Source organism: Fukomys damarensis, unplaced genomic scaffold (genome assembly GCF_012274545.1).
Source record: "Fukomys damarensis isolate Sample0158 unplaced genomic scaffold, DMR_v1.0_HiC HiC_scaffold_25, whole genome shotgun sequence".
In the NCBI taxonomy this organism is placed as follows: Eukaryota; Metazoa; Chordata; class Mammalia; order Rodentia; family Bathyergidae; genus Fukomys; species Fukomys damarensis.
This window is the reverse complement of record NW_022900937.1, coordinates 17,685,705-17,701,064: the sequence shown is the minus strand read 5'-3', so window position 1 is coordinate 17,701,064 and position 15,360 is coordinate 17,685,705. Positions and strand designations below refer to the sequence as shown.

Below are 15,360 nucleotides of genomic sequence, written 5' to 3'. Positions count from 1 at the left end.
CTTTCCTCATTCCCACACTGACAGCAAACACGACGGGGAGCCAAGGGCAGTGGGTGACATCTCTGTTCCAACAGCATTAGGCATGCGGAAGCCTCCCCGTTGGAGGGCAGGGGCCATCCTGATTGGTGGAGAGAATAGGCCAGATGACCTCTGACCTCTGAGCCAGTTGTGAACCATCCTTTAGCTCAGGAGTTCACACCAACCTGAAATTGCCCAGAGCTGCCTTCCTGTGCCAGGGGAGCAACTTCCTTGGTAGACCAGATCCCTCTCTATTATGAGCCTTTGACCAAGTGGAATGACCTTTGCTATGGCCTTCCCACGTATCACACATTCCTGGGTTGGCATTTGCCATGAAGCAAGGGCTTTAGGGAGCAGGAGGGCTGTCCTGCCTATGCTGGGGAACTCCCTTTCTCACTGGCCAGGTCCTCCCTGGGAGGCAGGTGTAGGCATCTGGTCTCTGCTGCTGGCTGCAGAGGAGGTAACCTAGGGCAGGCACCCTTGGGTGCTGACTCGGGGACCAGAAAGATCTTGTCTTCAAGACCCAGGACTGGGCTTGCCCCTCATTATACTCCATGACCTCGGGCCGTTTCTTCCTCTCTGGTCTCTGATGTTCACTTCGAATCTCTTACTCACTAACTGCTTGAGGCAACGGGGTTTTGCCCAACAAGACCCCATCTTGATTCCCATCTAAGGACTCAGTCTTTGCACTGTCCCTCGTCCCCTGGTCTCACTCCTTCCCTGTGGCCATCTGGAAGGCTAGAAGCCATGCTGTGAAACTCAATTTTCTCATCCAAGGGGTGGGGGCGGTGGGTGACACTAGATAAGAACATAGTCTCTAAAAAAGAAATAGAAGAAACGAAACAAGCAGGGCCTGCTCCTGGCTCCACCTTGGAAGTTGTAGACTAAATCTTGTCTTTGACTCAGTAGTAGCACAGGGCCGAGTCTTGACACTTGGGTCTGTGTCAGGACTAGAACCCAGGCCTCTGTCTCCCAGGCAGGGGAGGCACTGCTCTGTGGGCCCCCAAGGGCTCAGCTCAGGGCTTCCCAGGCTTCTCTGCAGGTGTTGCTTTGGTGGAGAAAGATTAATTCGGTGTTGTTTGTGGCTCAGGGCCCCTTTGCTGCCTCTGCCCTGTTCCCCAAGTGGTGGGTCCATCCCAGGGAGCCTGGCGTGGTCCCCTGGGTGGGGCAGGGTGGGGCAGCACAGTGCTCTTGCCATCGACTGCTGGAAGGGTTCCCATGGGCTCCTCAGACGAGAGCCTGAGGTCTCAAACGACTAAGAAGGGACCCACGGGGCCTCTGCAGTGTCACCCCACACAGGCGCCCCCCAGCCCTCCCATTCAGAGGAGCCCAGGGAAGTGAGCAGGCCCTGCAGATGTCGCGTCCCCAGCACGTTCCACCACGGCGTAATTCGGTGTTGTTTGTGGCTCAGGGCCCCTTTGCTGCCTCTGCCCTGTTCCCCAAGTGGTGGGTCCATCCCAGGGAGCCTGGCGTGGTCCCCTGGGTGGGGCAGGGTGGGGCAGCACAGTGCTCTTGCCATCGACTGCTGGAAGGGTTCCCATGGGCTCCTCAGACGAGAGCCTGAGGTCTCAAACGACTAAGAAGGGACCCACGGGGCCTCTGCAGTGTCACCCCACACAGGCGCCCCCCAGCCCTCCCATTCAGAGGAGCCCAGGGAAGTGAGCAGGCCCTGCAGATGTCGCGTCCCCAGCACGTTCCACACCACGGCGGCCCAGTCCCGCCATCGATCTCATTTATTGTGTTCCTTCATATTTGAGGCCGCCATGCATTTTAAAGTAATTATTGAATGGCATCCTCGATACAGCTTAACACAAATATCATTCTAAACGGGAGGGATTGATTTTCAATACTTTCAAGTGGCTTTCTCCTTTGTGCCTCAGGATCAGTTATAAGACGGCGTATCGGCGCGGCCTCAGGACCATGTACCGGCGCCGGTCCCAGTGCTGCCCCGGCTACTACGAGAATGGTGACTTCTGCATACGTACGTAGTGGAGGGCTGGTGCTCTGGCCTCCGCAGGGATGGGGTGGGGGCCAGCTCATCATTCAGGGCCCCGGGGTGGCAGGCCTCAGCCCACCCGGGACTACAGAAGTCTCCCCGTTGCCTCTGCTCAGAGGGCATAAACGATCAGCTCAGCCTCCTAACAGGAGGACAGGAGCAGGGCAGTCCTAGGCTTGATGGAGGCCGAGGACAGTGGAGGCTGAGGGCACTGAACGCCAGGCACAGGGCTAAGACCATGTGTCGTAGCTAGGCTCCCTTGATGGATAGCACACACAGTCCTTAAGAGGAGGCTGGCAAGGGCAAGAGAGGCCATGAGGGAAGGTCCCAGCAGGAGGGAGGTGGCTCCAAAAGAGACTGCAGAACAGTGAAGGAAAGATGGATGCATGAAAGGCCAACACTACCTCTTTCCCTCTTCATCTGTAACAGCCAAAGACGGCGTTAACAGTGTCCCCCAGGAAGGCAGGTGCTCAGTCGCTGGCAGCCTCAGGGGCCCTGGGGGCCAGCAGTGGGTGGTGCTCAAGATCGGCCTGCTCGAGAGGCTCTGGGAATCCTCTCAGCCTTCCCCAGAGGGACTTTCCAGGGGCTGCTGAACACTCCTTGGACTGCAGGTGCTTGTCCGAGAAGCTGTACAATGACCAAGGGAGTCCCCACCCCAGAGCAGCTGTCTTTTCCTTGTTGGCATTTTCCTAGCCATCTGGGGGGAAAGGGGTGTGGGGTGGGCAGAGGGCCAGGCCCAGGGAGGACCAGGAGAGGCTGGGTGTGAGTGTATTAGGGACAAAATGACAGTTTTCCTCTCCTGTTGTTCAATTGCCCTTTAATGCTGGAGAAACTCGATTCTAATCACATCACAAGAATGAATGAAAAATGCTCCTGCAAGTGGGTTCAATAGTGATGGGTTTGCAGGAAATATACAAAGAATCCCACACAAAGCAAATTCCAGAGGCTATTTCTTTTTTTGTTGTTTTGTTTTGTTTTTGTAGTAGGGATTGAACACAGGACCTTGCACTTACAGAGGCAGGCGGTGGCACCACTGAGCTACATCCCCACCCCAGAGGCTGTTTCTCAGTAGCAGAGCAGGGAACAGAGCTAGGACTTTGGGGTATCCCCGGGGACCAGGGTAGAAATGGGGTCGGTGCTAAGCTCTCGCTGCTCCGTGAGCACTAAGTAGGGCTGCCAGGTGGGCTGCAGGCTCATTAAACCTGAGCTGGGCCTGTCCAGCCCATGGCCCGGTGATGGACTCCAGAAATTATGCAGGAGTTGGGGCGTCAGCACCAGCTTCAGGACAGATGGGCCCATTCTAGTTCCCAGGAGCAGACACAGTAAGTGCTTGGAAAGTGAAGGCCAGGCAGAAGTGCTCTGTGTCCTGATTGCTGGGGCACAGTCTTGCTGACAGGGAGGACACTTCCTGACCTTGTGGCTCACTCCTTATATAACCATAACCTCAGGACACTTCTGCCAGGCAGGAGGCCACAGGCTGTCCCCCAGGAAGCCACCTGGAAAAGCCACTTTGAGAAGTGAGGCTTTTCCTACGCGGAGACAGCAGTGTTTCTGCAGCGACATAGGACATGGGGGCCCGGTGGTAGGAGCGACACAGGGCCACAGGCCTGGGGTTGAACTGCTGTGTTGATCCCAGCTTTCCCCTCTCCATCTTCATGGAGTTCTGGGCACTCCATGTGCCGGGGCCCAGTCCGGTCACTCTTCCTGCACTGCTGAATCTACTCCTCACAATGGCCCTGTGAGGAAGGCACCTTTCTTTCACTGTACAGATGGGGAAACTGAGCCTCGGAGAGATTCAGTAAGTCACTGAAGATCGCACAACTAGAAAGTGGCTCTGAGCCCGGGCCGCCTGGCTCCAAGGCTCTGCACTGCCTGCTGCTGAGACAGGCTGCTTCTTGCTGAGTGGGCCCGGGTGAGACTGGACCTCCTGGCCCCACTGCCTCCTCTCCCGTAGAACTGGGACAGTGACACCTGCGTCACGGGGCTCCATAAATGTCAGTTCCCCTTCCCTATGGCCTTGGTTCTGAATGATTTTCTTAGTCATGGCTTTTACTTTAATTGCTCAAATCGGTCCATGAATTCTTCCCCTGGGGGAAATGTACTCTACATATATAAAGTTGCACTATGGGATCCTTGGATCTTTGGTAAAGAATTTCTGCCGTGTGCCCATGCTTATCCATTCAGCATACTTTCGTGGTTTCCCACTGTGCAGGAGGCACGGAACAGCGACACAGGTGACAGGTGGCAGCTGCCTTTGAGAACTCACAGCCCATGTGAAGGAGGCAGTGCAGGGAGGGCATGAGTGTGCTGGGGAGCAGGAGGCTGCTGGGCGCTGGTGAGCTGGAAGGGAAGAGGAGGTCGGCTGGGGTAGCAGTACCAGCCGCCCAGGGCAGCCATAGCGGAGTCCAGCATGTTGGCGGCTTACGTGGTGACATATTTTCCCTGAGTTCTGCAGATCAGAGGTCCGAGATGAAGGCGTTGGCAGGGCAGCTCCCTTCTGTGGGCTGTGAAGGGTTCACATTGTCTGACCCAGGTCACCTTCCTGGCTTCTAGCAGCTTCTTACTTATGACAGCACAACCTCGACCTTCACTTGTGTGCATGCGTCTGTCTGTCTCCACTTGTCCTCTTTTAATAAGAACATAGGTCATGTCGGGATGAGCACCCCCGTAATGGCGTTGTGTTTACTTGATTACAGCCTGCAAGGCCTCGTCTCCAAATCAGCTCATGTTCTGAGGTCGCAGGGGTTAAGTCTTCAACCTTTGAATGCTGGTGAGGTGGAGTTCAGCCCATCACAGATGGGATCACCTGTCACCAGCAACTGCTCCCAGCTGCTTATTGTGATGTGTGGGGGTGGGGGGCTGGTTCTGCAGGCCCAGGGGTGGGGAACTTGTGAGAGGGAGATATGGGGGCAACTTGTCGACCTGGTGCCTGCAGCCTTCCCTCCCCATGGGGGTGAGGACAACTCTGGATTGCCCAGAACCAGACTAGAACCTCTCCCCCTGGTCATCTGCAGACACATCTGAGTCTGCCCCTTGCTGTCCCCTTTGTCACCAGAATCTGCTCTTCGGAAATATCAGCCTAATATCAGACAAGGGTTTGAGCTGGGTTATGCTGCAATAACAAACAAAGCCCAAATCCAAATGGCTTAAAATAGCAGAGTTTTATTCCTCGTTCATGTCTTGTGCCTGTCATAGGCTAGCTGGGGCCTGTTCCTTACCAACCTCACTGTGGGACCACAGCTGAAGGGCACAAGTCTCTGGCATGCTGGGGAGAAAGACTGGAGTGGTGTAGGGCGGGCTTTAAGTGTCTGACACACCCAGCGGGCAGTGTTAAAGCATATCACAGGCCCCGTTGGATGTCCCGGTACTCCTGGCCCACAGCCCTAATGCCTTCTCTCACACATAGTAAGAGGAGCTGGACCTAGGGACAGTACTGTCGCCAGGGGGTTGCAAACTGGATGGCACCCAGTTGGGATCACCTGGAGGGCTGGTTACCTAGCAGTCTGAGGATTCTCATTTCCAACAAGTTTACCGTGTGCGTGGCTTTCCAGGGACACCTGGAGCGTCACGGTGAGAAAGCCCAGGCTACTTTACGCTAAGGGGCAGTTTCCTGGTGTGGGTGCAAGCAGAGCGGCCCACAGGTGCGTGCCCTTGGCGCTCAGGGCTTCTGCTCTTGCGCAGCAGGGAGGGGCTTCTACCTTCCACCACCCTTCTGTCTCGTTTCCCAAGGAGAAGTTCATGCTGCCAAACCTCCAGGGCTGTCTTCTGACTCTTCCAGTGGCCGCTAGGACTGTGGCGTGGTTCTTACCAGCATCCAGGTGCCGAGGAGCTAACCAGAACCCCCAGGCAGGTTGAGGTGATGGGTAGCCCGGCCAGGACCTGGGGTGCGGTCAAGTTGGCCCCAGAGACCAGTTGTGCCCGCTTAGGGGCAGTCAGCAGGGCAGGGCCTGGGAGATGGGGTGAGGAGAGGGAATCTGGGGATGCGTGATATTTAAACCCAGTGAGCTCCTCCACCAGTGTTGGGATTCAGGTACTGTGTTTTAATATTGCTCTATACACTCGATTACTGCTTAAATTTAAATTTAGTTTGTTTACTAATTTCTTTACTTACCGTCAGTCCTTGAAGCTCGCCTTCTGGGCTCAGCTTGCTGCTTCTCAAGAGTCTGTAGTCGTTCTTGCAGGGACGCTCTGTGAGGGATCAACTCTGTACTTTATTCATCTGGAAACAGCACGCATTTGCCTTGCTGTCCAGTGCTGGTTTAGCTGCCTGTGACATTCGAGGATTTTTGTTGTTGTTGCCACTGGAAGCATGTTTAGAGATTGAATACCCATAGGAAATAAAGCATAAGAGACAGGAAAAAAAAGTTCAAAAAGGAAATAGAAGAAGAGCAACACATTTGACTATTTTTATATAAAACATTAGGAAAGATATTTTTCCTGCACAAATCAGTGCTTTGAGTAATTTGGGGCTCTTTGTATTTTTTCATCTTTCTTTTTTTCGTTCATATATGTTTGTGATATGTAATGATGATACTTGTTTTGGGGAACCGTGCCCATATATGTGAGATCTTCATCATTTTTGTTCCTTGGAGGATTTTAGACGTTTGGAGTTTTTCTGTTTGTTTGTTTTTTTTTTCAAAGGACACCGTGGTCCTTCTCTGAGCTTCACATCTTCAAACTAAAGACTCATGTCCTTCAGCAGTTCTGGAAAACTCTCAACTGTATCTCTTCCAAAATCTCTCCTCCGTTCTCTGACTCCGTTTCCATTGACCTCCAGCACATTGGATGCACTCACCCGATCCTCTGCCCCCCCCACCAATTTCTCATTTTTCACCTCTTATCTTCATGCTGCGTCTTGAGCAAGGTCCTCAGATCCATTTTTCAGATCCCAGCGCTCTGCTAATTAACCTGTCTGTTGAGATCTTAATTTCAGTGACTTTGTGTTTCCTTTCTAGGTGTTTTATTGATTCTTTTGGAGATGTGCATGTTCTTTTTCTGTAGCGTCTTATTCTTTCATTAGGAATTCTGTTCCTCCTTTTATTGCTTTAATTATTTTAAGCATATTTCTTTTATAGTCTCTCTCAGATACTTGTGTCTTGAGCCATTAGTTCTGTTAAATCAGGCTCCTGGGGGAGCTATCAGTTCTCCTGTTTGTGATGCTGGCTGAGTCTCTGATGTGGTTGGTGGTTTTCTCGTAGAGGTGGTAGTGGTTTTCCTGTGACCCCTTGAACCCTTTGTTCTTCCCTCGTGTCCTGGTTGTGCAAGGGCCCTCCGTGTTAGTTTTGCATTTTCTCACGGGCTCAGGACGTCTCTACTTTGGTGGTTTGGCTTGGATTCCACGCTGTGTATGTTGGGGGCTCGGGTTGGTTATTTTCGTGCTTCATTAATGTGAAATTCACATCACAAGAAATTACTCAGGCCAAAGTGTACAGTTCAGTGTGGTGTCTGGGACATCCACATGTTGTAGAGACATTGTCCCTATCCAGGTCATGAACATTTTCATCAACCCTGAATGAAACCCATTTAGCGGTCACTTCCTACCCCTTCTCCTGGAGCACCTTTTCTGCCCCATCCAGATTCCTCTGATTTATCCCTAGGTTGAAAAGCAGCGTTTTCAAGTTTCCTCTGTGTGGCGCAGGCAACTCCTAAGGCCAAGTCCGCCCTGCATGGATGTTAAATCCTGGGTTCCCATAAAGAAGGGGCTGCAAGGTGTGGCCATGGCTGGGTCTGATGTTCCCTGGGCTTCCTATAAAGTCCTCCTCTATCTCACATTTAACAATTTACCTTTCTCTCCTTGGAATCAGCTGTATATTTTTAAAATTATTTTTACTGGCTTTGGGTGGCAGTTTTGTAGCCTGGGGAGCTACATTAACCTTCCCTGATGGGCTGCTGGGTCTGCCCCTGGTCTCCAGTGAGCAGGGGCGGCGGGGCTTTGTAACCTGACCCTGTGGCGTTTAGTTCAGTGCTTTTGCCGACCAGTCGCTCACTTGGCAGTGATGTGGACGTTGGTGTACTGTTGTTCACCCAGCACGCTTGCACCCAGCTCGGGCCAGGGATGCCAACATTTGTTACTCTTTTATAGAAGACAGAGGTGAAGCTCGGAGACAAAGTAGCCCATCCACATGGCTAGGTGGCCATCTTGGAATTCAGGTGGATGGGCCTTCACTCCTACATTGTATTGTCCCCTCCTGCAGTGGGCCTTCTCTCAGCAGGAGGGTCCTGGGGCCAGGAGAGAGAAGTGGGGTTGGTCACAGGGCAGGTGGAGAGGTTGTAGAGAGGAGCAGACTAAAGATGCACTGGTTTGATTTCAAAATCTTGCTAAGGTGGGTCCTGCTGCATGCCAGGGCCAAGGTAGGAAGTGCTTATGGTGTGTGTGTGTGAGCGTGTGTGTGTGTGTGTGTAGGGCTCTCACACAGCTCACAGGGAAGACAACTGCCTATTGGCTCTCTGAGAGGCTCCTCTCCAGGGAATTTCTCCTGCTGCTGTCACCAGAAACTGCTGATGCCACTCCCGTGGGGCCCCAACACCTGGTGCTGAGCTTTGCTGCCCATAACTGTGTCCATCCATCCTTCCGTCTGTCCATCTCCCCATCACATTTGTTAGTGAGGCACCAATTCCCTGCAAGTGCTGCTGAGTCCCGGGTCTGGGTAGTGGGGCAGAGGGTGTTGTAGTATGAATGGTACAGGTTTGTTTTTGTTTTTTGGTACCAGGGATCGAACTGAGGACCTTGTGCTTGCGAGGCAGGTGGCAGTACCACTGAGCTAAATCCCCAGCTCTGAATGGCACTTTAAATGAGCAGCCAGGATGTCACTGGGCTGCCCGGCCACCCTGACAGGTCTCCGCTGACTGATGGTCCAAGTTGATTTGGCCTCAGTCTGTGGGTTGAAGATGGGTTTCCGTAGTCAGAGTGGCTGAGCTCCAGGTGATGATTCACAGCGACCAAACTCATAAGTCCTGATGCTTAACCCTGAGGCTAATTAATTCCTTAATGATGAGAAACACAATTGCTGGAGATTTGCTCCGCCCACTACTTAGTGCTTGTCAGGCCTTAATTGTCGCATGGGTGAATTCGGGTCTGGGGGCCTATGCCTTTTGTCTCTCTGGGCTCCCCTTTTGTTAGCGCGTATCCTAGACTCCAGGCCCTGCCTGTTTGGGAGCCATGTGACGTTGGCCCCTGTGCATTTATCCATGCCGGCTCCCCGCTGCCTCTGCCTCTCATCCCACCTGCGGTTCTGGATGATGGCGCACCCGTCCGGCTGCCCTGCTCAGAGGTGAGGTTCTGGGTGGAGGATTGCATCTCTGCCACGTCTGCTGCCCACAGCCAGACACAGGGCTGGCACTTGGTGCCCATGATTATCGAATGCATGTGTGGGTGAGCAAACTCGTACCCCCACACTGAGGGCTCCCCGGGGCAGGCAACGAACTCTGCCTAGGGAGGAAGAATAGGGGGTTGGTTCCAGAAGATGACCTGGAGCTTACTAGAAGGACAGGGGCTGGGCAGTGATCAAGAGTGTACCGAAGCCCAGTTGGCCTGAGGTCGAATCCCACCGAGTTCCTCTACCAGCTGTGTGACCCTTTCTGAGCCTCAGTTTTCTCATCTGTGAAATGGGGCTGCACTGGGCACCTACTCCTGGGCTGGTGTGAGAATGAAATACATCAGTGCAGATGAAGAGAAGCTGTTGGTGACCCCGGCCTCAGGTCCCTGTTCAGGGTGCCAGTTGTAGGCGACACCAGGTCCCGGGCCCCACTCTGGGCATCACTCTACCTCCCTCTGCTGTAAAGAATCACTGAGTCAGCTCAACCTGTGGGTAGCCAGGGGGCTCGTACCTCTGGGAAGCAGAGGCACCTAGAGCCTTCACCCAAGCAGGGCACAGGCTGTCAGGCTGTCAGGATTCATCTGGTTCCATTAGCACAGCCTCTGGTAAACAATTTAATCTCAGCTGTCTTAACTCTTCTCTAATACTCAGTCACCCCTGCGGGAGGCCAATTGGACCTTAATTCCCCTCTGGTTCTCAACGAGAAGCCTCCAAGGGCAGCCTTGGTCAGCGTAGACGCGGCCAGGCTTGTATGTAAGTCCCTTCCTGGGGCCCCGGGCTCGTAAGAGAGGGGGAGTTACTGAGTCCCTAGAGTGCGGGGTCCTCTGTGGGAACGTCCCAGAAAGCCTACTTCCGTCTTCCTCATCCCCTCCGCACCTCCGCCTCCACCTACCGGGCCCCTCTGATTCCAGGCCCCACTGGCTGCCGGCTCTTTGCTCCGCACACTTCAGGTCCCAGCGCTTGGCACCCTGCCCTCTGCCTGCCTGCCCTCCCCAGACCACACGCAGCACCCTGCGGCTGGCTCGTTTCAGCACCCAGGGCCTGACGCGAGAGCCACTCCTCTTGAAGTAGCAGCCCCTCCCTGGCCTCGTTCTCTGTCCCGTCCACATGTTTCCTCGGCACTGTCCCTCCTCCGGAACGTGGTCTCCGTAGGGACGAGGGACTTGACCGTGTTCACGGCTGATGCTTCTGCCCCTGGAAAGGTGCCTGGCAGACGTCCAGGAAGTGTTGGGCGAGTGAATGAACTAACCAACAGTGAGCTCCTGACCGCACCTGCAGTCTGCGGTGGCTGACAGCGCCGGTGGCTCTCAGGACACGGTGTAGCCCGGTGCCTTCACCCACTCGGGGTGCTGCCCTCACTGTGTGGCTTCCCTGGGTCCCATCTGACTGACTGATCCCCTCCACCCCCACCACACCCCCACCCAGGCACCTGCACACCCTGCTCTCTGTCCCTCTGTGGGGCTCCCTGCTGCTCTCCTGTTTCTGCTTGGTGGCCTCAAAGCCGGATGTTCTCCTGGCTCCCCAGTGGGACATTTCCTCTCCTCTTGGGTCCTGGTCTCAGCCCCCATCCTGCTGTCCATGTGTCTATGGTCTCTCACTGGATAGCGGGCCCTGGAGGCTGCAGGATCCCCCAATCCCCGGTGCTGGCTCGGAGCCTGTCTTGGGTAGGCTTGTGGAGGAGAAGGCCGTGGGACCCTCATTGTTACTCAGCCTCCTCTCCCTAAGGCCCCTGGCACCGCACCAGAGTCCCAGGATCTGCATCCATGTCACGTGTGTGAAAAGCCCAGGGCCCTGCTCTGGAGACTGAGCCCACTGTCCCAGAACCGGGAGCTCCCGGCCACAGGGAGGCTGTGGAGAGATGGCGGAGGATGGAGCCAAGCAGCGCTGCCTCCCTCCCTCCCGTTCCTGACAGCAGGGCTGATTCAGAAGAGTGGCCATTAACGGGGTGCTGCAGTTGCATCAGTCCCGAATCGCCTCTGATGCTTGGTCTTTGATGGAGGGAGGCTGCTCAGGAGGGAACAGCAGTCTGGGGCCTCCTCTGTCTCCTGATGGCCACTTCAGCCTTGAGAGCAGGTGGGTGGGGCCTGGCCAGGGGAGCAGGACCCCCCTCTCCGGGCTGAGCGTGCATCCATCGAGACTGTGGAGAGCGCACGTGTGCCACTGTCCTTTTTTTTGTTGTTACCTGGGGCTGAGCAGGAAATGATTTCACTGAGGATCCTGCAGTTCTGGATCCTGGAATGGGAGGTTTGGGCAGGGGTGGTGACCACTTAGCATCGAGAGGCAGAGAACTTTAACATTTAACCTTCAGTTTCCTTTTTCCCAGCCCAAGTCATATCCTGGGCCGGGCTCCCTGGGCCTCGGCCATCCCAGAGAAGTGATGGGTCTGGGCCCTTGAGGGGAGGGGTGGCAGTGCCAGGGTCTGGCTGCCATCACGGGTGTGCACATGTGGGGTTGTAACTCTGCCCACGTAGCAGCTGCTCCCAGCCCATGTAGGGGAGCTTGTGCCAGGCAGGCTGCACCGGGTAGGGAACAGACCCTTGAAACAGGCCACTACATACTTGCCTGTGTGACTTTGGCAAATCACCTAACTTCCCTGTGCCTTTATCTGTTTAGCTGGCAAACGGTGGCACTAGTGCCTCGCTCGTGTTGTGAGCGTTGACAGAATACATGGAACAGGCCGGGCCTGCCCGGGGAAGCACTGGCCTTCGAATGACACACGTGTGGCACTCAACTGCCCCTCTACAAGTGCGGGCACGTGTGTGTTCTCTGCATGTCCCCTGCTGTCTGTGTGTGGAGTGTCTGCTCCTGCAAAAGCCCCGTAACCCGCACGTGTGAGGGCACACACACCTGCTCGCTGGCTCCTGTGGAGAGTTTGTGTGTTTGCATCACCCCAGTTTGCTCAGAGTCACCTTCGCCATCATCATTTCCCAGTTTCCGTCTCAAGCAGCCTGTGGCCCAGAATTGTCACCAAGGGAGCCCGAACAGCTCCTTTGCTCTCTCTGGGGTGGGAAGGGGGAGGCAAATGCCATCATCAGTCTCCTTACCCAGGACGAGTCCGACCTGGAGCCAAGGGCACAAGCCAAGGAGGCCTCCCTTCTCCTGGGGCCGGAGAACTGTCCCTGTCTGGGGTCACCTGCCGCCTGCACCCAACCGGAAGGAAAGGGAAAGTCCCAGATGTGGAAGCAGGAGGCTCCAACTTGCATACAGCCTCCTTCCCTTTGGTGTGGTGAGGTAAAGGGCCCAGGCCTTGGCCCCTGCTTGTCTGCGAGGTCCCACCCGCCAGACAAACTGCAGAGTCCTGTCTGGAAGTCAGCAGCAGCAGCGGCAGCAGTGAGGGTGATTTACAGGGCTCTGTTTGTTTGCTCAGCTCAGCTTCTGGCAAGGTAAATGCAGAAGCTGCAGAAAAATCTCTCTGAAGCAGCCGCAGGGCTCAAATGCCCCTAGTCCTCCACAAAGGAGTCTCCAAACTATATGGACTAGATTAGTATCTCTGTTACATAAAACCACTTCAATGCCAGCTCGGCTTTGAGCAGAAAGTCCCCGCTGGACCTTTTGTTGCTCTGCCCTACCAGTGCCTGCTAATTGAAGATTTCCCTTTAAAAGTGTGTCAGGTGGAAACAGCTCCTAATTTACTAAGTGGAGGGGCCTTTGTTAGGGAGATGGATGCTTTGTTCTGCCCATGCCTTTTCATCTTGTTTTCGAACAATGGAGTTACAGAGAATTGATGCTGAGCAGGGAACAGGGCCAGGGCCCCAGCCCTCTTCCCTCTGCCTCTCCTCCCTCCTCTCCCTCTCCAGTCTGGGCTCCTGCCTCTCTCTGGACTCTGGAAGCCAGGGGCAGGTGCAGGCCCGTGGGCGCACTCTGGCTTTATATGAGTGGCTCCCTGTGGTTGCTAATCAGGCCACAGCTCTTTTCCTGGAGCCCCAGAGGGAAGATGGAGGTTTGGGGTACATTCTGCGCTGCTCACTTGGTTTGAGTCTGGCTGAAGTCTTGAGCTCTGAAGTCCATTGCCATCTGGCACCTGACGGGACAGCTTGGGTTGGAGGCGTGTCCTCCTGTCCTGGGGCAGGAGGCAGCATTTGCTATCTCAGTCTTCCTCTACTGCTGGTTGTGGCTTCCACGGAGCCCTGGTTGGGAGACTTGTGTTTGGCCTGTGGCAGGGGACCACCCTGTGGGGCCTGGGCCTGTCCTGCTTACGGAGATGGAGTCCTCATCACAGGGCCCACCGTCATCTTGCTGTGGGACTGGACCCCGGACCCTGCCCCTCTGGGCTGTGCGGCTGTCTGTCATGTCAGAGGACCTGTGAGGTCTAGCATTCTGCGGCGTGAGCTGCAGTGACAAGGGCTGCGAGACAATGGAGTCAATGGCTAGGGGCAGTATGAGACCCGAGACCAAGGCAAGGAGGTTCTGAATGGATGCTTGGCAAATGCGTTCTCTGATGACACCAATTGGAGGAGGAGCTGGAGAGGGCACCTGGAAAAGACCCATGAGACCGAGAGGTTCAGGCTCCTTGGTGGTGCCGGTGGCAGTGGCAGATAGGGGAAGAGCCCACGGATGACTTCGCACGTCAGTTCAGGAGCTTCGCAGGGCAGGGCCGCTCCTTCCTGCGGGGCTGTCCCAGACCCTCACGGCTTCCCTTGAGATGTCTCCCCTCGGCCGGGTGGTGGTAGAGGGTTCGGGAGCAGTCTGAGCTCCCTCCCCAAGCCACACTTTTCCGATCCACTTTTTCGGGACAGAGAGCATGGTGCCTCCCATGTTCTGTCCTTTACCTTCGGAGGATGGGGCGGGAAGTCACGAGGAGGAGGTGACAACTCGTCCAAGGGCCCTCAGTGGGGACGCGGACACTGGCCCCTGGCTCAGGTCTGCTCCCAGCCGGCAGAGTGGGACTCTGTGTGGTCCGGCTGCCAGCTCCGGTGCCTCGGGCTGTGACCCTGGCTGGCCGGATAACTGGCGGAGATCCCTTAATAAATGAATACATGGGAGTGCCATGGGATTTATAATCACCGCCCCTCTGACCTCTGTGGGGCCCCGCTGGCAGAAGCACTCATCTTTTCCTCTTGCCCACATAGCTAAGGCTTTTCTAGCACAAACAACGTGCTAGGGTTCATATCCGCTTTAACCCATCCCATCCTTGGAACGATCTTCTGAAGTAGGTACTGTTAACTTTCTCGTCTCATAGAGGCCCAGAAACGGGGAGCTTGTGTGCAATAGAACTGGAATTCAGACCCGGCATCTGGTGTCGTCTTCATTAGAGCTGGTGGCCAGAAGCTCGCAGCTCTGAGGCTGCCTTCCGAAACTCCCGTGTCTGGCTTCCCCCGAGGCTGAGGTGGGCCGTGTGACCTCTGCCCCCAGTCTATCTGTCCTGCTCCCATTTCTGCTGGGATGAAGCCTGGGAGGCGGAACCTGCCTTTTATCCCTTCTGTGACTCAGTTTCCTCATCTGCCTCATGGGAATGATCATCACCTTCCAGTCAGGCTCGTGAGGAACTGGGGAGTGCGTTTTTGTAAAGTGCTTGGGGAAGTGGGCCGGGGATTTAGCTCAGTGGTTCTGCTGCCTGCCTTGCAAGTGCAAGGTCCTGAGTTCAATCCCAGGTACGAAAAAAAAAAAATGTGCCTGGGGAGGTGGCCACACAATGCAGAGTGGCACTGCCAGGCTGAGGACAGAGGACGGGATGGTGGCTGGATCCCGGAAGAGCCCTGAGTGTGGTGGGCGCGTGAGGTGGGGAGCGCAGGCTTCCTCAGAAAGACAGCAGACCCCTCCGGGGCAGCTTGTAGAAATGTGAATGCGAGCTCAGCATCCTCACCCTGCCCTCTAGGATGGGCCTGGGCCGGGCCTGGGCCGCCACGTTTCCGCCTAGGGAGTGAGGTAGGAAAGTCGAGACCTGCATCCTCAGGGTCCCAGGGTTCCATGTGGGTGTTCGACCTCGGAGAGGAGCGGAGGGCCCGAGGAGGCATCTGCTCACCAGGCGCTTGATTTCTCCTCAGATCTGCGCAGTCCTCTAGCCCCTGCCTCCCCCATCCTCTCCCCTCC

General features: G+C 55.4%; 1 protein-coding gene across 1 annotated transcript in view; it reads left to right on the top strand.

Annotated features, from left to right (window-relative positions):
• Megf11 (multiple EGF like domains 11) overlaps window positions 1–15,360 on the top strand; it is a 213,330-nt gene that overhangs the window by 31,898 nt on the left and 166,072 nt on the right. The window contains exon 4 of the mRNA XM_010643315.3: window positions 1,899–1,999. Coding sequence (XP_010641617.1) covers window positions 1,899–1,999 — 101 coding nt within the window. The remainder of the gene's footprint in view (window positions 1–1,898; window positions 2,000–15,360) is intronic.